The following is a 24423-nucleotide window of genomic DNA, read 5'->3' on the forward strand; positions in this document are numbered from 1 at the left end:
GGATATTGAATATAGTTCCCTGAACTATACAGTAGGACCTCATTGTTTATCTATTTTATATATAGTAGTGTGTATCTGATAGTCCCAGACTCTTAATTTATCCGTCCCCCACCCCCTTTCTATTTCTGTTCATTTGTATCATAGTTTAGATGTTGTGTGGTATTTGCCTTTCTCTTTCCGACTTCATTTAGTATGATAATCTCTAGGTCCACCCATGTTGCTGCAAATGGCATTATTTCGTTCCTTTTTATGGCTGAGTAGTATTCCATTGTATATATGTACCACATCTTCTTTATCCATTCATCTGTTGATGGACACTTACATTGCTTCCATGTCTTGGTTATTGTAAGTAGTGCTGCTATGAGGATTGGGGTGCTTGTATCTTTTCGAATGAGAGTTTTCTCTGGATATATGCCCAGGAGTGGGATTGGTGGATCATATGATAACTCTATAGTCTTTTAAAACTAAATACTGGATTCTGGGTCTGCAGATACAGCTTCATCCTCCTCCTTACCTATACCCAAGCACCAATGAATTCTCCATTGCTTAAAGAGACCAAACACTTTGGTGACTCAGTCCCTATGCTTCACCTTTACCTTTTGGGGCTCATCTTTCCTCACTAGCACCCTCTCCTCACCCTGAAGCAGATTAACATCTCCTCCTTTTTTCCACTTCAGCTCAGGAGTCTCTTTCTCCTGTTATTTTAGCTCCGAATCACCTCTGTCAATCATCGCCTAGTAACGAATTACTTCTGAGCCTCCAAAGCTTTGTGTCCCTTTAATAGAGCACTTACTCTGAGATGAAGTTTGGATAGTTGTGTGCCTGTGGTCTCCAGAATGGAATCAAAATATCCTAAGGCTAAGGGTGGTCTTACTCATTTCTTTGTTATTTATAGCTCACATCACAGGGCCCTGTTGAACTCAATTGTTACTTTAAAGGTTAAGCATACTTTCTGTAGTTTGGTCCACACTGATACTATCTCAGAGATATTTTTAAAGAAGCATTACAAAGTTAAACTTCACACAACTTTAAAGGTATTCATCACAAATTCCACTTTGAGAGCGTCTAAATTAAATAGGTGTATTTATTTTTCTTGTTTTCTACAATGGATGGATTATTCCAGGGATTCAAACTGAAGTTCCATGCCCTGGAAGACCATATCTGTAGAGGCTGGGAATTTTAGAAATCTTCCCCGCTCCCGCCTCCTCCCCACTCCCCCCCATCTTGGGTTTCAAATAATGGTTACTTGGGAGAAAGGGAGTGAGAAGGTGTATTCAGCTGTTTGCCTTCAGTTTAGTGTTGGAGATCCCTGTTTGCTTTTTTCAGTGTGTGTGCTGCGTGCAGGTGTTCATAGAGGGGGATGCCAGGACCTGTCTGCTTCCTTCAGGCCTCAGGGTCAAGAGTGTGACTTGGCTACCCTAGGGAGGGAGCTTGGCTTCACATGAGGGCTTGTGAACAGACTACCCCTTATTTTTCAGGTACTGCTCGTGGAGTCTCCACGCTCCCTTTAAAAACATTGTTTCTAGGGCATCTGTCTCCCTGAGCAGAGTATTCTCCTCCCCGGAGAAACCTCCAGTTCTGCCAGAATCCGAAGGCGTGGCTCGGTTGCTGACATTTAACTTTGAGGCCGCTGGCGCACTCAGTCAATTCCTTAGCTCTTTGAAAAGGAAGGTAGAAGCCACAGAATTGTTTTGTTGCTTGTGGTTAAAATCTCTGTTATAAGGTTAGAGGAGGTTATTCTAATCTCGACAGTGGAATTTATTTTATTTTATTTTATTTTTGCGGTGCGCGGGCCTCTCACTGTTGTGGCCTCTCCCGTTGCGGAGCACAGGCTCCGGACGCGCAGGCTCACGGGCCCAGCCGCTCCGCGGCATGTGGGATCTTCCCGGACCGGGGCACGAACCCGTGTCCCCTGCACCGGCAGGCGGACTCTGAACCACTGCGCCACCAGGGAAGCTCAGTGGAATTGTTTTTAAAGGCATTAGGTGGTTTTGGCTTACATGGAGCTGGCAGAAAGTCTTGCACTTGGGTGCAGTGACACCTGGGAGTTTTTTTGCAGTGAGCGAAGGCCCCAGAGCATCACTGCCAGCTGCAAAGGGGAGAGCGAGTGCTTCCTCATCTTAGAGAACTGAGAGGGCCAGGGAATCGTCGGGAACTCTCAGAGACTGGCTTTGAAGGGACCCTCTCATTAAACTTGGTAGTGACATCATCCCAGAGGATATGCCAAGTTCTCCATCCGTCAGCAAGTAGTAAGGGATCATATACCTTATACAGAAAGTAGCAAGTACCCATATGGTGCCTTGTCTTCAAGCTTTACCAGGGCACTGGCACCAGCATATATATATATATATATATATATATATATATATATATATATATATATATATTTATTTATTTATTTATTTATTGAAGTATAGTTGATTTATGTTGTGTTTAATTTTTGCTGTATAGCAAAGTGACTCAGTTATACATATGTATATTCTTTTTCATATTCTTTTCCATTATGACTTATCATAGGATATTGAATATAGTTCCCTGTGCTATACAGTAGGACCTTGTTTATTCGTCCTATATGTAATAGTTTGCATCTGCTAATCCCAAACTCCCAGTCCTTCCCTCCCACATCGCCCCTTCCCCGTCAATTGACAACCACTAGTCTGTTCTGTATATCCGTGAGTTTGTTTTTGTTTTTTAGATATGTGCATCTACTTAATGGTTGAGTAGTATTCCATTGTATATATGTACCACATCTTCTTTATCCATCCCTCTGTCGATGGCCATTTAGGTCGTTTCCATGTCTTGGCTGTTGTGAATAGTGCTGCTGTGAACATAGGGATGCATGTATCTTTTCGAATTAGAGTTTTGTCTGGGTATATGCCCAGAAGTGGGATTGTTGGATGCACCAGCCTGTATTAAGTGACTACTGCAAACTACTAGGCAGTTGATGTTTAAGTGCTCAGTTGTGCGCTTTCGATCATAATTACCGTGGCCATTGGGGGAAGGCAGGCCACCATAGGGGAGGTAACCTGAAGACGTAAATGTATTGGGATAAACTTTAGAGGACTTGGGGAGGGGAGTGTGCAGCTAGAGGATGGCATTCCCAGCAGGGCCTTGGAGAATGAGGGTGGCATGTTCACAGGATGCTGGGATGCTGAGGGGACCAGCAGGACTGTTGACAGCTAAGGGAGGGGGCCGAGTGTGGACAGCCTTGAAAACCGAACAGAATTTGAACTTGAAGCTGTAGCGGATATGTTTATGTGCAAGGGAGTGGCATGCTGGCAGTGGAGTTTAATTAAGGACAGGTGATTCCCAGCTGTGTGAGTGCAGGACGATAGTGGGGTGACGGTTTGAATGTCCTCTGATGTTTACACCGGAAGGAGATTCCTGAGCCTCTTATGTTGGTCTGTTTATGGATTCCGGATCTGATCTTAGGGAACGAATCAGTTACAGTGGAGGTGAAACAGCTGAGCAGGTGGCCAGGATTCTTGTTGTACCTCTCGCCTCCCCCAGGAAACTCACTTCATTTTTACCTTAATTCATTTTTCCTTCAACAACGAGGCCTTTGTTATCCCTACTACGGAGGGAGGGAAAAAAGTCGTGTTCAGGGTCACATTACCTAAAGGCCTCTGGACAGTTACAAAGAAAGTGAGAGAGTGAAACCATAATGGGAAGGAAGTTTTCAGTGCTTCAGAAGCCAGCCAAAAGTAGTCATGCTCCTAGAGAGAGAAGCAAAGGATTCTTGTTGAGAAATGACATGCAGTTTTTGCAAAGAGAAAGGAACTATTCTTGTTGAAATGGGTCATCATCAATATAAGGCAGAAACGTTGAACCCTCAAACTGAAATTGCAGAATTTCACCCTCTGCCGAGTCCAGCACAAACAAATGTCTAGCTTTACTTCAGGCAGGAGCCCGAGGTGCTGCCCGCCCCCTGCCCAGAGGGAGACCCTGGGCAGGTTTTCTATTGCTTCTGCCAGTTTCCCCACGCAGACTAAAGCTGTGTGAGCCATGGTCCTTAGATGAAGGTTTGGGTTGAAAGTAGGTGACTGCAAGTTACTAAGTCAAGAGAAACTTACATGGAAACCCTGAGAGGCAACTCCATGTACAGATTACATAGAAGTTGAATCCTTGGTCAGCTGTGGACTCCCCTAAAACCTGCACTGTCACTTAGGCCCTGGGCCCCAGCCAGGCCTCGCAGCGCTCACCGGGTAGGGGTGGTGTCCGGGCGTCTCCTGTGGTTTCTCACAATTCTTGCTCCTGGGGCTGGAGACCTGCTAACAAGGAAAACCGAATTTCTGCTTATGACAGGTATTGATGTCCAGTTTCTGATTTCAGAGATCCTTGACCCTGTTGGTTAGATTATATACTCTATGTTTTTACATAAGAAAACAGACTCAAATCGTGCTACCGGAGTTCCTAACGAAGATCCTGCACTAGAACAGGAAGGGAAAGATTATGCGCACGTGGGACGGCGGATGGTGTCTCTCTTGCATTTTTGCTGTGTAGCCCAGGAATGTTGTGCCACCCTGTGATACACGTTATTATCATTTTACCTTGTCTTACAGGTGAGGGAGCTGGAAGTGAAATGATTCCTTTCAGGTGTGGCAGTGCTGGGATAGCTCACTGGGTTGTCTCTTGGCCCAGTGGAGTGATGATTCCTGGGCCTGGCTGTCCGTAGGGTCTGTCCTGATCATCTTCTCTGCATTTCCAAGGAGAGGGGGCAGAGTGGGAACGGAACTCTCGGTCAGTGTGTGGGCCACTGAGTCTTAGATGACTGTTGATATGGAGTTGGGCATCCTGTCCTTCAGTCTGCATAGGGGGGTGTGTGTGTGTGTGCGCGCGCGTACGAAGAGCATTAGTTCTTTCTTAATACTGAGGCCTGCCGAAGAAATGGTGAGAGGCGGCGCATCTTTGGTGCCCTCTGAGCTTAGGCCCCTCCTTCCAGCTCTGCTCTCTCTATAGCGCCCTGTGGCCTGGAGCCCTGGGGCCTACTCTCACTCGGCAGGCCGTTGGATAAGGTGTGGAAAAGCAGTTTATACCAGTGTTGTGATGATAGGAATGGCTGACTGCAGGGTTCTTACCTGGGCTCCATGTTGAAAGCATGTATCTATGCATACACACATTCCCTACGCACACCTTTATACACCCATACATATACACATGTATATTCTTAGGTAGGCCACAGTTTGGCCCAAAGAGTTGTAATCTGTTGGCATATGCCATTCCTGATCCAGATCGTAAGAGAACACCACACTTTTTTTTTTTAATTGAATTGAAGTATAGTTGATTTACAGTGTTGTGTAGTTTCCGGTGTACAGTAAAGTGATTCAGTTTATATATATATATTTATAAATATATATATAAATATATATATATTCTTTTTCAGATTCTTTTCCATTATAAGTTATTGTAAGATATTGAATATAGGGCTTCCCTGGTGGCGCAGTGGTTGAGAGTCTGCCTGCCGATGCAGGGGACGCGGGTTCGTGCCCCGGTCCGGGAAGATCCCACATGCCGCGGAGCGGCTGGGCCCGTGAGCCATGGCTGCTGAGCCTGCGCGTCCGGAGCCTGTGCTCCGCAACAGGAGAGGTCACAACAGTGAGAGGCCCGCGTACCGCAAAAAAAAAAAAAAGATATTGAATATAGTTCCCTGTGCTACACAGTAGGTCCTTGTTGTTTATCTATTTTATATATAGTAATGTGTATCTGTCACACTTTCTTTACTCAAGTGTCTGGGTCCTCAACTCCTCCCTGGCTCTGATTTGGTGGGAGAGAGGCGGAGGGTGCAGAGGTGTGTTTGTGTTTTTTGTTTCTTTGCCTATGTGCACTGTTCTCCATCTAGCTTAGGGCTTCTCGGCGGTGGTTGCACATCGGAATCATATGAAGAGCCTTATAAAATACACATGCCTGGGCCCTGTCCCAGTGATTCTGATTGACTAGGTCTGGGTGAGACTGGGGTACTGGCATTGGCAGCGTTCCCCAGGTGATCCTAATAGGTGGCCAAGGTTGCTCTGTGTGTCTCTCCAACTTTCCACCAGTATTTTCCACCTGCCTGAAGTAGAAGCCAGGCCAGGATTTGCCTTTGGATCCAGGCCATCGATGATTCCTAATTTTAGCCTTGACTTTTAGATTTATAGATGTAGAAGATGAGGCCCAGAAAGGGCTGAGTTTCTTTCCAGGGTAGTCCTTTGTCGGTCGGCCAAAAAGAGAACGCTGACAGATACTGTCACAGGCATTGGAACTGTCATTTTAGGCTGATCTTTACATAGTATGTCATTCACACTCGGTTTTTATTCATCCTTAAGATCTAAGTCACAACTACATTATTTATTTTAACATTGTAAGATAAATATTCTGGTTGTCAAAATCTTTTTTCTCTTTTTCTCTCTAGTCTGAACATGCTTACGATACATGTGAGCACACGCGCAAATATTATTTCGTGGGTTGAGGTAGAGAAACTCAGGAAGAAGTTGAGTAAATTTCTATCTTACAGCCTCTTAGAATAATTAGTTGCTTACTACTAGCTTGGGCCTTATGGGAAATGGGTAGATAACAATCCTAGCAAGAAATTGCAAATGACCTGTTTGAAGTGATGGTTGTAAAACATGATTTTTCTTCTAATGGAATTACCTCTGGGGCAAGGATTTTTTTTTTTAATGTATTTTTATTACATCACAGGAGAACAACTCGTGTTATCCTGCTAAGTGACAGCAGCATGACACTGTGTGATTCCAAATTTGTATGTACAAATCTTAATGTATAAAATTAAACAGAAATGTACCATAAGACTAACAGCAGTCCTCTATATGATTGTATTATTGGTAATACATAATCATAAAAATGCATTTTCTTTCCTTGTGAAAATCAGATACTGAAGCAGGATCAGCTTAAGCTCCTTGGCCTCTGTGCAGGTTTTCTTGACCTTTAGGCAGGGTTAGGTCCTTTGTCCTGAGCTCCCACTGTATCTAGAACAAGCCTTTGTTACAGCCAACGCTACCCTGCCTCGTAACTGCCGGCCAACATGTCTGCTTCCTAATGAATTATGAGACTCCTGACGGCAGAGTTCTTGTCTTGTTTATCACTCTAGCATGGCGCCTGGCACTTAGAACATACCAGGCACATGCTGACTAAATGTTGAAACAATTTCTGTTGGAACTATAGACCAAAGTAATCAGATTTAATTCTGAGGCTTGGTATTGCCCACTCCTTTTCGGGTTCCACAGTCAGTAACACAAGCATCTCAGATAATATTTTTCCTAAAAGCTTTGTCTACAACTCGGGTGAATTGCCACCGTGAAATGGGTGCTGCTTGGGTGTCTGGGTGGGAAAATTCCTTTGAGGGATATGGAGGCATCAGACAACTCTACCTATTCGCATCCATCATTTGATCATGCATCTGCCTCCCTTACTGGGATTCCTTGCTCACCATGCAACTTCCAAGTTGTAATTTGGCTTCCTGTGGAAATGTCAAAACAGTAAATGTGCTGGCTGGCCTGGAGGGCATAAGAGACTGTTCCCTCTGGCGGTTGTGTTTCTCATGGTAAATTAATGAATTGGCAAAATTTGGATTCTGATGACCCAATGAGGGGCCGCCACCCTGTGAAGTCTCTTGGCATGCTTTGTACCATCTATCTTATCTCCACCAACAGTGGAGAATCAGAGGGGAGGGTTCATTGTCCAGAATGCTAGGGAAAGGATATCCAGGATGGAAGAGAAGCTGTCGAGGTAAACTTTGGACAGCTGTGGACAAACCTTCAGGTTTGGGTACAAGAAAGTTTTGATATGGATTAATTCTACACGTGACGAGGAGAAGACCAGGGCAAACTATACAATGATCCATTATAGTCACACGTTAACGGAAAAGGCACTAAGATGTCCTTAGCCGTTAACTCTCTAAATTGTTTTTCCTTGTATTTGTAACTAATCTAATTGATATTCATGTTTAGCTACCATATATATGTCTATATATATGTCTATATATATATAGTTTTTAATAGAAAAGGCCTTTTATTTTTTTTGAACTTTTGAATTTTGTTTTATTTATTTTTTTATACAGCAGGTTCTTATTACTTATCTATTTTATACATATCAGTGTATACATGTCAATCCCAATCTCCCAATTCATCACACCACCAGCCCCACCCGCTGCTGCTTTCCCACCTTGGTGTCCATACGTTTGTTCTCTACATCTGTGTCTCTATTTCTGCCCAGCAAACCAGTTCATCTGTACCATTTTTCTAGATTCCGCATATATGCATTAGTATACGATATTTGTTTTTCTCTTTCTGACTTACTTCACTCTGTATGACAGTCTCTAGATCCATCCATGTCTCTACCAGTGACCCAATTTTTTCCTTTTTATGGCTGAGTAATATTCCATTGTATATATGTACCACATCTTCTTTATCCATTCGTCTGTCGATGGGCATTTAGGTTGCTTCCATGACCTGGCTATTGTAAATAGTGCTGCAGTGAACACTGGTGTGCATGTGTGGTTTTGAATTATGGTTTTCTCTGGGTATATGCCCAGTAGTGGGATTGCTGGGTCATATGGTAATTCTATTTTTAGTTTTTTAAGGAACCTCCATACTGTTCTCCATAGTGGCTGGATTACATTCCCACCAGCAGTGCAAGAGGGTTCCATTTTCTCCACACCCTCTCCAGCATTTGTTGTTTGTAGATTTTCTGATGATGCCCATTCTAACTGGTGTGAGGTGATACCTCATTGTAGTTTTGATTTGCATTTCTCTAATAAGATGTGCTTCTTAGCCATCTGTATATCTTCTTTGGTGAAATGTCTGATTAGGTCTTCTGCCCATTTTTGGATTGGGTTGTTTGTTTTTTTAATATTGAGCTTCATGAGCTGTTTATATATTTTGCAGATTAATCCTTTGTCGGCTAATTCATTTGCAAATATTTTCTCCAATTCTGAGGGTTGCTTTTTGTCTTGTTTGTAGTTTCCTTTGCTTTGCAAAAGCTTTGAAGTTTCATTAGATCCCATTTGTTTATTTGTGTTTTTGTTTCCATTACTCTCGGAGGTGGATCAAAAAAGATTTTGCTGTGATTTACGTCAAAGAGTGTTCTTCCTGTTTTCCTCTAAGAGGTTAATAGTGTCTGGCCTTACATTTAGGTCTCTAATCCATTTTGAGCTTATTTTTGTGTATGGTGTTAAGGAGTGTTCTACTTTCATTCTTTTACATGTAGCTGTCCAGTTTTCCCAGCACCACTTATTGAAGAGACTGTCTTTTCTCCATTGTATATCCTTGCTTCCTCTGTCATAGATTAGTTGACCATAGGTGCATGGGTTTATCTCTGGGCTTTCTGTCTTGTTCCTTTGATCTATATTTCTGTTTTTGTGCCAGTACCATATTGCCTTGATTACTGTAGCTTTGTAGTGTACTCTGAAGTCAGCGAGTCTGATTCCTCCAGCTCCGTTTTCTTCCCTCAAGACTGCTTTAGCTATTCGGGGTCTTTTGTGTCTCCATACAAATTTTAAGATTTTTTGTTCTAGTTATGTAAAAAATGCCACTGGTAATTTGAAAGTGATTGCATTGAATCTGTAGATTGCTTTGGGTAGTAGAGTCATTTTCACAATATTGATTCTTCCAATCCAAGAACATGATATATCTCTCCATCTGTTTGTGTCATCTTTGATTTCTTTCATCAGTGTCTTACAGTTTTCTGCATACAGGTCTTTTACCTCCTTAGGTAGGTTTATTACTAGGTATTTTATTCTTTTTGTTGCAATGGTGAATGGGATTGTTTCCTTAATTTCTCTTTCTGATCTTTCATTGTTAGTGTATAGGAATGCCAGAGATTTCTGTGCATTAATTTTGTATCCTGCAACTTGACCAAATTCATTGATTAGCTCTAGTAGTTTTCTGGTGGCATCTTTAGTATTCTCTCTATATAGTATCATGTCATCTGCAAACAGTGACAGTTTTCCTTCTTCTTTTCCAATTTGTATTCCCTTCATTTCTTTTTCTTCTCTGATTGCCATGGCTAGGACTTCCAAAGCTACGTTGAACAATAGTGGCGAGAGTGGACATCCTTGTCTTATTCCTGATCTTAGAAGAAATGCTTCAGTTTTTCACCATTGAGAGTGATGTTTAATGTGGGTTTGTCGTATATGACCTTTATTATGTTGAGGTAGGTTCCCTCTATGCCCACTTTCTGTAGAGTTTTTATCATAAATGGGTGCTTAATTTTGTCAAAAGCTGTTTCTGCATCTATTGAGATGATCATATGGTTTTTACTCTTCAATTTGTTAATATGGTGTATCACATTGATTGATTTGCGTATATTAAGGAATCCTTGGGGGCAAGGATTTTAATTAAAAAAAAATAATAGCCTGACTCTTTCCCCAGAGTAAACTAAGTTACTTTTGCCAGAAAGAGCCTTCAACTTGGTGCCCATGCAAAGAAACGAGTGCAGAGAGGAAAGACCGCCCAGACCCATGCTGCTGAGTATTCCCATGATGTTGTGGATGCCAGATCAGTGTTGCTGTCGTGGTATCTCATGTTCAGTGACTGTAGAATTGAACACAGTGTCACGTTTAATTGAAACAGGAAGCACACTCCTCTTTGAGTGTGAAGCAGATACAGAGGAGCTGAAAAAGGTCAGTGCCGGGCAGAAGGCCAGAACCCATGACCCGGGCTCACACTGCCACCCGAGGCTCCAGAACCCTCAGAGTGGGGCTGAGCGCTCTGTCCTGGGTTGGGACAGGCCCTTGCTAACACGTGGTCTGGCAAAATGACCACCCCTCTCTGCATCTTTCATACATTCCAAGAGACAGCTGTCCTTCCCCTTTTAGTTTTCCTTTTCTGGCCTCCCTGCCTCCGTCCTTTCTGTCCCCCACCTTGACCTTTCCAAACTTGGTGACTTGTCCAGTTCCTCAGGGGACTTGATTTCTGCCAGTGTTTCTGCTGCTGCCCTTGGAAGTAGGTTGTGAGAAAGGGTCCCTGCCTTCACTCAGCGTGTCTTGAAAATTGTTATTGTGACCTCACGGGTCATTTTGGTGGGTGGCTAGACTTGTGATGATTCTGAATAGTAACTTTGGAATTTTATGAATCGAAAAGACAGAGCTGCCACTGCCAGTGGAAATGTGTGTGGGAGAACAGCTAGTGTGACTCACACGGCGAAGAGGGAGAGGAGGACTTCATTGGCACTAATATGCACTTTGCTTTCTGCCCCCAGGTCCCCCTCCTGCCTGTTACAGCCCCAGTAGTCCCATCCAGATTCTGGAAGACCCCAACTACTTTTTCCCAGACTTTCAGCTCTATTCTGGGAGGCATGAAGCATCTTTGACGGTGGAGGCAAACAGTAGCATCAGGGAAAAAGTTGGTAAGTTCTTTTATTGGCACTTGTGTTGGAAAAGCAGAACAATCTTATGTTTCTCATTTTTCGCTCTTTTGCATAATATTTTCTCTATCCTTGTTTTAAATATCAGCATATTGAATTATTGGTTGTCTCTGTATTGGTAGGTGCCTTATTTTTAATGTTTGGTAAACATTAACAAGGTTTTAATAGACTGTTTTACTATAATATGTGACCCTCTCAACAGAGTTCCTAAGTATGTAGGAACTTCAGAATTATACCTCTTATGCCTTCATTTTCTTCTAATTCCTAAATATTCTTTTGTATTCTTTCCCAGAATCTTTCATTCCTTTTTTTCTTCTCTGCTTTCATTTTTACCTCTTTTTGCAAATGATTCAGAAAGTCAGAGAAATTCAAAACTATAGTCGGGAAGGAACTGCTTCCTTTGTAAAAACTTTCTGCCTATTTTTGAGGGTTTATGAGATTGGTTAAACCATGAAAAGGAATCTTCAAAACCACTTTAAAGACGATCTCAGGGTTCTTGCCAAATGTGCTTATGAAAAGGAAATTCAGTAGTTTTCATGCTTAATGAGACACCATTCCTTTTATTATTCATCCAAAAAATCTTTTTCCTTTGGATATATATTTTTATTTGAATTTTTATTCATTTTATTTTAAAATGTTGATTTTTATTTGAATTTGCTCGTTTCATTAAGCCCTGAAGGTAAGGACTGTCCACTTCACTCTCCTAACCCCAGCACCTATCAGAATGCCTGACTATAACAGGTTGGCAGTTGGTATTTGTAGAGTGAGTGATGGCTCAACTCAACCCACACTGTTAATCGCTTTCCTAGGGTTGTTCATCACTTATTACAGTTATTTGGCAATTCATCTTGTGTGGACTTTCAATGATCTGTTTTTGTTGTTTAAAAATTTTTGTTGTTGAACTTCTGGTTTAGATCTCAGTTACTGTACACCTTCTCTGAAGGTGAGGAATAAGTTTGAATTTACTCCACATGCCGTCCTGTGAGGCAGGTATGAAGCCTGACCATTATACAGAGCAGAAAGGTTCAGAGAAGCCAAGTAATTTGCCTGAGGTCACAGAGGTGTGATTTTGGGGTTGATCAGAGTTGAGCTTCAGGAACCAGTCTGTACAGTTCTTTACTTGGCAATTATTTTTTTTTTTAACCACTTTTTAAAATTGAAGTATGGTTAGTTTACAATGCTATGTTAGTTTCAGGTGTACAGCAAAGTGATTCAGTTATATGTATATCTATCTATCTGTCTATATATCTATTCTTTTTCAGATTCTTTTTCATAATAGGTTATTACAAGATACTGAATATAGTTCCCTGTGCTATACAGTAGGTCCTTGTTGTTTATCGCTTTCATGTATAGTAGTGTGTATATGTTAATCCCAAACTTCTAATTTATCCCTGCCCCCCACAATTCTTTCCTGAATGCCTTCTGTATATTGGGGTAGTATTCTAGGCACTGGGTATACGGCATGTGAACGTAACAGATAAAACTCTCTGTTCTCAGGTGCTTGAATTCTAGTAGACAAATACAGATAAATACAGTGTTGATCAAAAGGAGAAGAGGCCAGAGGCAGGAGATATTAGGCTGCTCAGGACATTTAGACAACTCGTTAGGGGACTGGAACCCGGGGAGTAGCTGAGGGCATGGAAGCTGGGGCTGCAGTCTTTGCTGTTACAGAGACACTCAGAATGTCATCTACGGTCGCCTTTTCTCATATTTTAATACTGAAAAGTGTAAGAGGGATGTAATCCTTGACAGAATCCCTTGCCCAAAGAAGACAATAAACCCAATGACTTATGTCTAGGTATATACACATGTATATGTGTATTTCTATATCTTGTAAGCATATCACACCACCTTCATTTTTTCTCATTTCACTTATCACACCACCTTCATTTTCCCTCATTTCGCTGTGGACTGAAAAGTGCTTGGCACTTGATTAAATGTAGGGAGGAAAGGAGACAAAAGGATCAAAATTGAATCTGAAATTTCTATCTGGTTGTCTCTGATGAGGATGCCATTCATAGAAAAAAAAAAAGGCAACCTTGGGGAAGAAAGACGGTTTGGGGGAAAATGATGTGTCCTGTGCATATGTAAAAACAAAGAACCATCACTGCGTGGAGTTGTAAGAGTGAAGGCTGCTGTCTCTAAGGCTGCTTATCTCTAAGGGGCTAGCTCAGCTCCCTCTATTGACAGGGGAGGATGTTGAGCTCTAAGAGAGCAAGTGATTTGCTCAAAGTCTTGCCAGTGCCATCTATTGTGATGATTGCTCTAAGGGAGGTATAATAATGGAGCCCGGACATTGGAGAAGGAGGGCTCAAGCCTGCTGGGCTACAGCAGGAAGGGTTCTACTTAGAAGGTAGCTTTGGAGCCATCACTCAAAGCATGTCTAGGAATTTCCCAAGAAGGGTGTGGTGAGATGCATCTTTCTAGGCAGGGGGATGGATGGGAGCAAAGTCCTGGAGGCCTGAGAGAGCTAGCATGTCTGGGAACTTCTTAGGGTATTGCTGGAACTTGAACTCCAAGGGGTTGCCGGTGAGGGGGCCAGTGATGGCATGAAATGTTGCTGGATGGACAAAGCAATGCCTGCTACATCCTGTGATGGACTGTCAGTTTCATCCTATAATTAACTGGCGAGGAATTTTGTGCAGAGGAGTGATATGATTAAGTTTTCCGGTTTGAACAATCTTAGGGCAGTGGGGAAGATAAGTTGGAGTCTGAGGGGGTGGGTTTGGAAGTGGAAAAGAGCCTAGTGTCAGAGAAATAGATGAGGGGGCTCTTGGAATGGTTTGGGTATGAGGCTCCACGGGCTTGTCCTGCGGAATGAACACAGATTTCGTCGTGGAATGAGTCGGATCCGGGATCTGTCTCTTCCTACCTCTGTGACCTTGGTGATTTGCCTTCTCTAAACCTCTCTCCTTATCTGTAAGATGGGGGAATTAATAGCTGCCTCATGCGACTCTATGTGGACTAAACTAAATAAAGGAGGGAATTTAGTACAATACCTGGCACATCATATGCTCCTTAAAAATGTTTTTTGTGGTTGTACTGTGGTTATTGATAATGATCTTGGAGACTGGCAGGGGAATAAAGGGGAGAGTTGGGAGAGATATTTCATTTCGGAGGTAGAATTGACAGGCAGGCGCTGACCAGATGTTGGGGGTGAGGGAGAGGAAGGAATTTTTGAAAACTCTCAGGTTTCTGGCTTGGCAAAGAGTAGATGAGGCAGGGATCCAGGGGTTGTTTGGATGGGCTGAGGAAGATACGTTGAGTTTGGAGGACCTGTGGGCCATCGGCTGGTGGTTGTAAATGGGTGGGCCGTGGGTCAGTAGGTTCAGAGGAGCGGTGGATGAGATGAGAATCTGTCAAAGTGAGGGTGGGTGAGCGCTCAGGGCAGAGCTGTGGGAAAGAATTTAAGGGGCAGGTGGAGAAAAGGGAGCCAGAGATGGAGTGTACGGAGAAACAGCAGGATCCCGAACCATGAGAGGGGGTGGCCTGGATGCTGAGTGAGGAGAGCATTTCAAGAAGTGGATAATCAACATGCTAAATGCTTCAGAAAGGTTAGGCTGGAAAGTTCTCCCTGGGAATGATTACTAATCAGAGCGGTAGGGAGGGCAGTGGACGGCACGTTCGGAAAGTGGAGATGGCAAGTATCGATTGCTTTCTGAGGACGATTAGAAGGGGAGGAGAGCTGCAGGGTGGCACTTAGAGGTTTATGTAGAGCCATGAAAAGATGGTTTCTTTTTGTTTGGTTCTGAGTTTTGCTTGTTTTTTTTGCTTTTTCTTTTTTTAAGTTGGGAAAGACTTGACCTGTTTATATGATGAAGAGAAGGAGTTGGTGGAGAGCTTAAAGGAAAGGGAGGGCTTGAAGGCCCGAGCAAGGTCTAGGAGAAAACGGTAGGCAAGGGAAGGGAGAGTAGTAGAGACACTTTGATTTGGAGAGATGCTTCCATGAGAAACTGTAGGGTAAATGGGAGTGACGGTGTATTGGAAATCTTTAAATGCCTCTGTCGTTAGAAAGTTCGTTATTCACCATGTACGTCCAGACCTATATCTGCGTGGAACAGCCTGACATCTTTTTCCCATGTTTACCTTCTAGTTGAGGATCCTCTTTGTAACTTACACCCGCCGAACTTCCTGAGGATCTCAGAGGTGGAAATGAGAGGTTCCGAGGATGCGGCAGCTGGAACAGTGTTACAGCGGCTGATCCAGGAGCAACTGCGCTATGGTACCCCGACTGAGAACATGAACTTGCTGGCCATTCAGCACCAGGCCACAGGGAGTGCAGGACCAGCCCACCCCACAAACAACTTTTCTTCCACGGAAAACCTCACTCAAGAAGACCCACAAATGGTCTACCAGTCGGCACGCCAGGAACCGCAGGGTCAGGAACACCAGGTGGACAACACGGTGATGGAGAAACAGGTGCGGTCCACGCAGCCTCAGCAGAACAACGAGGAACTGCCCACGTATGAGGAGGCCAAAGCGCAGTCCCAGTTCTTCCGGGGGCAGCAGCCGCCGCCGCCGCCGCAGCAGCAGCAGGGGGCTGTGGGTCACGGCTACTACATGGCCGGGGGCGCCAGTCAGAAGGCGCGGACTGAGGGCAGGCCCACGGTGAACCGCGCCAACAGCGGACAGGCGCACAAGGACGAGGCGCTGAAGGAGCTCAAGCAGGGCCACGTCCGCTCTCTCAGTGAGAGGATCATGCAGCTGTCGTTGGAGAGGAACGGTGCAAAGCAACACCTCCCTGGCCCAGGGACCGGAAAGGGGTTCAAGGCGGGCGGGGGGCCCTCCCCAGCCCAGCCTGCAGCTAAAGTGCTGGACCCCCGAGGTCCTCCACCCGAGTACCCCTTCAAGACCAAGCAAATGATGTCCCCGGTGGGCAAGACCCAGGAGCATGGACTTTTCTACAGTGACCAGCACCCGGGAATGCTCCACGAGATGGTCAAGCCTTACCCTGCTCCCCAGCCTGCGAGGACAGAAGTGGCCGTCCTGAGGTACCAGCCACCCCCAGAGTATGGGGTAACGAGGTGATTATCGAGCCTAGAAGTTTTTTTTTTTAATTAAAAAGAATTCTTTTTTATTGAAGTATAGTTGATGTATATTATATGTTATAGGTGTACAGTATAGTGATTCACAGGTTTTAAAGGTTATACTTCATTTATAGTTATTATAAAATATTGGCTGTATTCCCCATGTTGTACAATATATCCTTGAAGCTTATTTTATACCTAATAGTGTGTACCTCTTAATCCCCTGCCCCTACATTGTCCCTCCCCCCTTCCCTCTCCTCACTGGTAACCACTAGTTTGTTCTTTATACCTGTGAGTCTGCTTCCTTTTTGTTGTATTCACCAGTTTGTTGTATTTTTTAGATTCCACATGTAAGTGATAACAGACAGTATTTGTCTTTCTCTGTCTGACTTCACTTATTATGATAATCTCTAGGTCCATCCGTGTTGCTTCAAATGGCATTATTTCATTCTTTTTTTTAAAAAATAAATTTACTTATTTATTTACTTATATTTATTTTTGACTGTATTGGGTCTTCGTTGCTGCACGTGGGCTTTCTCTAGTTGCGGCAAGCGGGGGCTACTCTTTGTTGTGGTGCACGGGCTTCTCATTGCGGTGGCTTCTCTCTTGTTGTGGAGCACGGGCTCTAGGTGGGTGGGCTTCAGTAGTTGTGGCACGAGGGCTCAGTAGTTGTGGCTCACGGGCTCTAGAGCACAGGCTCAGTAGTTGTGGCATACGGGCTTAGTTGCTCCGTGGCATGTGGGATCTTCCCGGACCAGGGCTCGAACCCGTGTCCCCTGCAGTGTCAGGTGGATTCCCAACCACTGTGCCACCAGGGCAGCGCCTATTGCATTCTTCTTTTATGGCTGAGTAATATTCCATTGTATATATATGCCACATCTTTATCCATTGATCAGCTGATGGATACTTGTGTTGCTTCCATATCTTGGCAATTGTAAATAATGCTGCTGTGAACATTGGGGTGTGTGTATCTTTTCAAATTAGTGTTTTTGTTTTTTTCGGATCTATACCCAGGAGTGGAATTGCTGGTTCATATGGTAGTTCTATTTTTAGTTTTCTGAGAAACCTCCATACTGTTTTCCATAGTAAGCCTAGTGGTTTAATTCATGTTTTTAGCACTCATTATTTTCAAGGCGTGTTAGCTTTTTGTCGTTGTTTGTTTTCTTGTGCATAATATTTAATAAGCAGCATTTTGCCCAAAATATGCAGAGTGAAACAGAAAAGAGGGCAATTGGGTATTTTCTCCAAATGTGACGGAAGGCAGCGGGGGATTTATGAGTTTAGGGGAGGAGCCTCCATTGCTGGCCATCCTTGGGAGCTCAGCCCAGTGGCCTGGCAGAGCAGCAATTTTCCTGGCTGGCTTTGTGGAGTGTGTCCAAACTCCTGGAACATATTATTACCATGGGGTTTTATAGAGTCTTTCTTCATTGTAGATTTTAAAGGAAAATGTAGTCTGAATTCTAGAACAGAGGAGTTAAAGGGACCATAGAAATCATATAGCCCCACCCCCGTATTCAACAGATGAGAAACTAAATTCCCACAGTACTCGACTCTGAGGCAGCTGGAGCAAGGCTCAAGTATCCTGACTGTCAAAATCTTATTCCTCCATTGCCTTAATTCCTCCTCCATCTGTTGATGGATTCAACAACACTTACCGAGTGTGTATTCTGTGCAACCCTGTACCTGGTCCAGAGATAAAGATATGGTTCCTACCGTCAAGGTCCTTCCAGCATCGTCTTGGGGGAAACCAGCATCTTAACAGATCCTCGTGGTGCAGTGGGCTGTTTTAGGATAGAAATATGCAGAGAGCATTAGGGCACCAGAGAGGGTAGTGTGACTCACAGCTGTAGGGCTTAGGGAGAGCTTCACAGAGGAGGTGACATTTGAGTTGGGTCTTGAAGAATAAATAAGAGCTGTGGGGTAGAGGTGAAGTAGCGGTAGGTACTATGCAGGCGAGATGCCGTTTCTTCAGACAAAAAGCTTTGGAGGTTTTGCCGGGCGTGAGCTGCAATAATGCAGAGCACTGGTGGGGTAAGAAGTAGCAGAAGGTGTGTTTGGACAGGGAAGTTGAGACCGGTTGGTGAAGGTCTTTGACTGTCATACTAAAGAGTTCAGAATTTATCCATAAACAATTAGTAGAACCAGTGTTTTTCAGTAGATACTGTGTTGATGTTTACTAGGCTGACTTCAATGGCAGCGAGGGATGAATTAGAGGAAGGCGATACTGGAGGCCAGGAGGGCCTCAGGGACTGGGTCCATTGTCCAGATAAGACTTGGTGAGGGTGACCTCGGTTTGAGGACATAGGTATAGGGGAGCCTTATATGCTAAGAGAAATAGAATTGATATCATTTAATGATTGATTAGCTGTGGACGTTGAGGAATAATAGGGCAGCTGGAAATAAGGCAATTGGAAAACAAGCTCTCAGGAGAGAAACTGGGTCGTGAGATACACATTTGGGAATCGCCAGCATTTAGATGTTTCTGAGCTTGCTCTGCTCAGGGAGAGCATGGAGCATGGGAAGAGAAGACAAGTGGCCACTGCCTATCATGGATATGTCTTCATTCTCACCAAAGGCTTTATTCATCTGTTTCTAAATCAAATGAGCTGAGATTTCCCCGTGCCACCCCCATGGCAGTGTGCAGGGCATACTTTGGCCGTACATCTTGCAAAAAGGGAGTGACTGGGCCTTGGCAGAGAGAGAGAGCTGGCTGATGGGCCTGCCACTTACTTCCCAGCTGCTGACACATTTCCCTGCCTTCGGTGGGGGATGGCAGCTGGGAGGCACTATACCAACCTTTAGGCCCCCGACAGGCAGCAGAACTCAGTGGGCACAGTCTGACCCCACTGGGGAATCAAGATGGGGCCCGGGAGGGCTCTTATTCTTACCCTTTTATGGTTCCTTAAGCCAGGGAGAAATTTAAACTTAAAAACTATCAGGTTTGAAGAAGAAAAATAAATCTTCAGATCTCTGGTTTTTAGAACATTGATTTGTCAGAGCTAAATAATCCATGATGTTTATCCCAGAATCATATCAGAGTCCGGTTTGTGATAGTTCGCATTTGTTTAAGTCAGCCTCTAGAGCCTGATAGAAAGTGAAAATCTCCCCGGACCCAGTCTCCTTCCTTCTGCCCGGCTTTATTCTTTGTTAAATGGCAACGCATAAAGTGGGTCATTTTGTTTTTGTCATTTGGCAGTAGATGTGCTGTGAGTGGGAGACACAGTAAGGGGAGGAGGGAAGCCCTTCCTGGAGGGCTAGCCGGTTATTGGTGGGCGGTGTCATTTGTCTCAAAGTTATGACATCAAAAAGAAGAAGAAATGTATGAAGGATTTGACCTGATTGCCAGGCTTGACAGCTGGGTCCACATGACACATCAAAATGTCCCAGAAGACGTAACAGACAGGCCATGGAGGCTGGGCCGCAGAGCTACAAGGCTCCTTTGTGAGCCTGGCCATGCCTAGCCAGCATGACTCCAGCAGTGCAACCTTTGGCCGACAGGGTAAACAAAGTTGCGTCCACACCAGCCCTGCTTCAGACACCTTCAGTGTGGCCTGAGCTCCAAGGGTTGGATCTGAAGTTCAGCAGTGTGTGATGTTCAAGTTACCTTTGACCCACGAGAAGAGCAGGGCTCCTTTTAATTTCACTGACACATTCCCTTATGCTTAACGGGTTATCAGTTTGTCATTAATAGTGATGGTTTGGGAAGCTGCAGGCTGTTGGGTCAATACATCACAGACTCTTCTGAGTCAGAGAGACTCAGTAATCTCAGACTCTTCTGAGTCTGACTGAGATTACTGGGTCCACGTCCAGGCCGCGTGCTGCAAAAACGGCCTCAGTATGTTGTGAATGTTCAGTGTTCTGATCCAACCCATCAGCCTGTCGAGACTTCAGTTCGTTTTGCCTAGAGGTGGAAAGGTCCAAAGAGCATAGAGCTTAAGATAAGATGAGGAGGAACTTGGAGTTCTTTTGCCTTCATTACTGAGTCACCATAGCTTACAAATTCTCTCACCTGCTCTGATCTGTGAATGATGGGAGATGTGGTGGCTTATGGACTCCTTTTGTGGGAAACCCCATGGAGAGACCACCAGTCAAGGTGTACTTGACTTGCACACCTTGGCCTTTTTCATGAGCGTGCTAGTGAGGCTGGGGAGATGGAGGGACTAGGGCGACCTGGCCCCACTGAGGTGGCTGGTGGGGACCTCCAGGGACCATGAGTGGCCATGGATAGAGACTCTGGTTTTGTTTCTGCCCTTTCTTCCGTTTCCTTCAGCCTGAAAGTGGAAATGGATATAAATAAGGGCAAGGTGAGAATTGGGCAGGTTGTTCTCTGGAGAATTAGGCTTTAAAAAAAATAAAGAAAAGGAAGAATTTTGATATTAACTCTGACACATTTTGTGGAACCAGAGCACTTCTAAGAGTTGTGACTTGGCTTTCGCAGTCTGTACCGTTAATGGAAGTGAATGCACGAATGAATACCAGTGGATGATCTGACTTTCATCAAAGCAGTTTGGAGCACAGTTGTCAAATGTATGTTTGTTTTCCAAAGAAATCTGTCCATATTTCCGAAAGTGGAAACTAAAGATGCTAAAAGATTATTTAAAGTATCCTACTTTCTTAATACAACCACTGTTAACATTTTTCCTGTACAAATTAATTTTTTCACACGTTGTAATCATAGATTATATTCCGTTTAGTATCTTAGCTCTTTTTAGATAGTATTGTATTACAAGTTTTTTTCTACAATGTTTGTTTTCATAACCATCCTTTCTGTTGCTGCATAATATTTCATAAATTATATCATTTACATCTTTTTCTCTATAAATAGTATAGAGACCATCATCATGCACATCGAATTTTCCATATTTTGGTTTACTTCTTTAGGCATCATTATTTAGAAATGAAATTATTGGGTAAATTTTAGTTAAATATTTAATGACTTCTGATACCAGATAACTTTATGAAAATATTATAGTGCCTGTTTCACTGCCCTATGACCAACATTAGTCATTATAATTACAAAACCTTTGCTAATGTAATAGGCAAATTGTGTTAATTTTTAATTTTCATTTGCAATTATTAGCTTGGTTAATTTGGCGGGGGCCGTGTATTTGACTAGTTAGATTGATTTGATTTTGAAAATTGGCCCTTGGTATTTTTGTGTTCATATGATCTGTATATTTTCATGGCTTCAGAATAAACTAAAACCTGTTTTCTCTAATACTTGCTCTGCTTTTCCAGTTTCTGGAACTCCATCTCCACCCTTCTCAGGTAACAATGGAACAGAGGCAGTGGTAGCATAGGCCTCAGGCACGGTGTGGGTCCTCCTCCTACATCTTCAAAACAGTTCTCGGGGATGGATACCCTGAATATCCCCATTTTATGATATGGGGATTTATGATATGATAAAAACTTAGGCTGAGAGAGAGAGGTTAAAGTAACTTGGTCACGGGCACCAGATCGGAAGTGTGGGAGCCGGGGTGCAGCCCTGGACCTCTCTGCCACACAGTGCCTCTCCCATGAGTGTAAACACTCGACCACGGCCAAGGATTTCCGGTTTTATTTGGTGTCACTTAGCCGGTGAATTTCTAATCAGATTTATATGTCACACCTGATGTCCAGCCTGTGTTCCGCCCCCCTGGGACCAGGATCCCCTTTCTCCCCAGATACCTCGGAAGACTTAGGAGCACACTGAACCTTGCTGACAGCTGTAGGTTGTGAGCTTCGGCTGTCTTTGGTTTGCTTTCATTTGGAGGTCGGGAACTGTGAAGCAGTAAACCAGCAGTATATGGAGTTGTTTGCTTTAGCCTGTGTTTAGCAGGTTTCAGTTATGGAAGATGCTACGTACTCTTTTAGTGATTTTTATGACTTTTTATGTTTCAGGCAGTATGAGAAAAAGACTAAAAATGACTTCTGTCAGTGAAAGGCACTCTCTTTCTGCCTGTCCATTACCTTTTCTGCCCTTTATCTTAGCTGAATCTTGCCTTTCAGCATAGGGGGTTTGATTTACTAGCTTCCCAGAGGCAGAGGGAAGAGTGGTAACTGTTTATTGATAGTTTATTCATCTATGAATGTATTCGTTTTATTCTTGGTGTGTAGATAGATACTATAAAAGCAAGGAGTGGTGGCGTTTGACCCAGCCCTTCTGTCCTGGGCCGATACAAGCATCTTCTTACAAGATGACGTCAGAGCCAGCGGTGCCGTGGATCCCCTTCCACAGAGCACATTTGCTCCTTCTCTTCGCAAGCCAGCATCACCACCACCATCCTTCCCATCAGTGCAAGGGACTCGCGGTTTCCTGCACTAATGGAGGGACCCTATAGTGTGACTGGTCTCCCAAATCGCTCATGTTTTCCTTTAAAAAATGCCCTGTACATTTTCCCCCAGATAAACCTCCTGGTGTGGTTTTATTAAGCATAGAGTCAAAGTTCCTGATGCTCTCTGGGAACATGTCAAAAGACAGTGCAGGGAGGAGGGAGGGAGCAAAGAGGACACAGCCCTGGGGCACATGTGGCAAATTAGAGAGAGAGAAGCCTCTCCCCAAGAACACACATCGATCCAACAGTGCAGCCAGAATGCAGTTTACAACGTAAACAAGAAAAGATACGGGCTAAAGAGCAGGTCTTACCTCTGGGTGGGCGTGAGGTCGGGAATGTGCTGTAGTACAGGAAAGAGTGTTTGATGGTCCGGTCTTACTCTGAGTTGGAAACGGCTGGAGGAGGAAGGAGGATTTTTGGAGTAAGTGTGTTTGCAAAGTGCTGATTTGCAGTTTAGACACCTATGAAAATGAATTGCTATGTGGCATCAAAATGTGAGCTAGACCCAAGGCTATTGGATTAACAACTATGCGTTGCTCTTAACAAAAGTGAGACCAGGGAGTGTTATTTAAATTCCACCAGCTAGGGCTTCCCTGGTGGCGCAGTGGTTGAGAGTCCGCCTGCCGATGCAGGGGACGCGGGTTCGTGCCCTGGTCCGGGAAGATCCCACATGCCGCGGAGCGGCTGGGCCCGTGAGCCATGGCCGCTGAGCCTGCGCGTCCGGAGCCTGTGCTCCGCAACGGGAGAGGCCACAACAGTGAGAGGCCCGCGTATCGCAAAAAATAATAGTAATAATAATAAATTAAAAAAAATAAATTCCACCAGCTAAACATGTGTTTTGAATACCAGCATTAAAACTCAGGAGTTTGTACAATTTTTAAGCTGAATTATGGCTGGATGAGCCAAATAAAATGCCCTGTTTATTGTGAGAAGCAACTCTGCAGTGTGGGAATTTCAAAAGGCTAGGGTCAAGTTCAGGTTACTTTCTCAGGAAATCTAACACAATTCCCGCAGCAATGCATTAAATGAGTGGCTTCTCCAAACAAGGGGATTATCCATATGCATCCTGCATAGCAATCATTTTGATATTAGTTCACCCAAGACACCAGTCTCAATTTGAACATTTATGAGTCTCGTGTCTGCACCGCCAAAGGGATCCAGGTGGGAAGGCTGTGGGTTTGGGAAAAGAAGATTTGAGAGGTTTTGAGTCCTGGCTCTCCCACTTTGTAGCAAATTGAATAAGTTCTCAGAGACTCAGTTGCCTTATGTGCAACTTGTTACAGCTGATTTTTCCTAAAACTAACTGATTTTCTTCCTTACATAAATGAAACATGTTCATTGTAGAAAATCTAGAAATATAGATAACTCCCACTTCCTCCACTCCCTAAAAAAAAAAAAGAAGGAAAATAGAAATTACCTGCAGTCCCATTATCCAGCCGTAACCATTGTTAAATACTCCGTTCACTGTTGCTTTGAGGGTTAGAAAATTATAAGAAAATACTCTAAGCTGGAAATCTCTAGGTAAATAAGAGGTATTTTTATTGAGTGAGAAGTCTTAAAATTTGAACCTCTTCACAGCCAAGAAGCCCTTTGTTATTTTCATCTCATTTTAAAATTCTTTTATTTTATTTTGTTTACTTTCTCTGATTATTAGAATAACTGCTGATTTTTTATGGCTTATCTTTATTTTCTAATTTTTCTCATTTTTTGGCTTATCTTTATTT

General features: G+C 43.7%; 1 protein-coding gene and 1 long non-coding RNA gene across 14 annotated transcripts in view; one reads left to right on the top strand and one right to left on the bottom strand.

The window, feature by feature from the left end:
• Positions 1–24423, top strand: part of AMOTL1 (angiomotin like 1) — a 170667-nt gene that overhangs the window by 84392 nt on the left and 61852 nt on the right. For all 13 annotated transcript variants that reach the window (XM_049714142.1, XM_049714139.1, XM_049714140.1 and 10 more), the window contains 2 exons: positions 11194–11340; positions 15452–16382. In XM_049714142.1, the coding sequence (XP_049570099.1) occupies positions 11194–11340; positions 15452–16382 (1078 nt within the window). The remainder of the gene's footprint in view (positions 1–11193; positions 11341–15451; positions 16383–24423) is intronic.
• On the bottom strand, positions 2930–11153 carry LOC125965279 (uncharacterized). Its single transcript, XR_007478978.1, has 3 exons — positions 10862–11153; positions 4203–4268; positions 2930–3716 (listed from the first exon to the last, which is right to left on the bottom strand). It is a non-coding gene; the product is annotated as an uncharacterized LOC125965279 (long non-coding RNA).

Source organism: Orcinus orca, chromosome 8 (assembly GCF_937001465.1).
Source record: "Orcinus orca chromosome 8, mOrcOrc1.1, whole genome shotgun sequence".
Taxonomy (NCBI): domain Eukaryota; kingdom Metazoa; phylum Chordata; class Mammalia; order Artiodactyla; family Delphinidae; genus Orcinus; species Orcinus orca.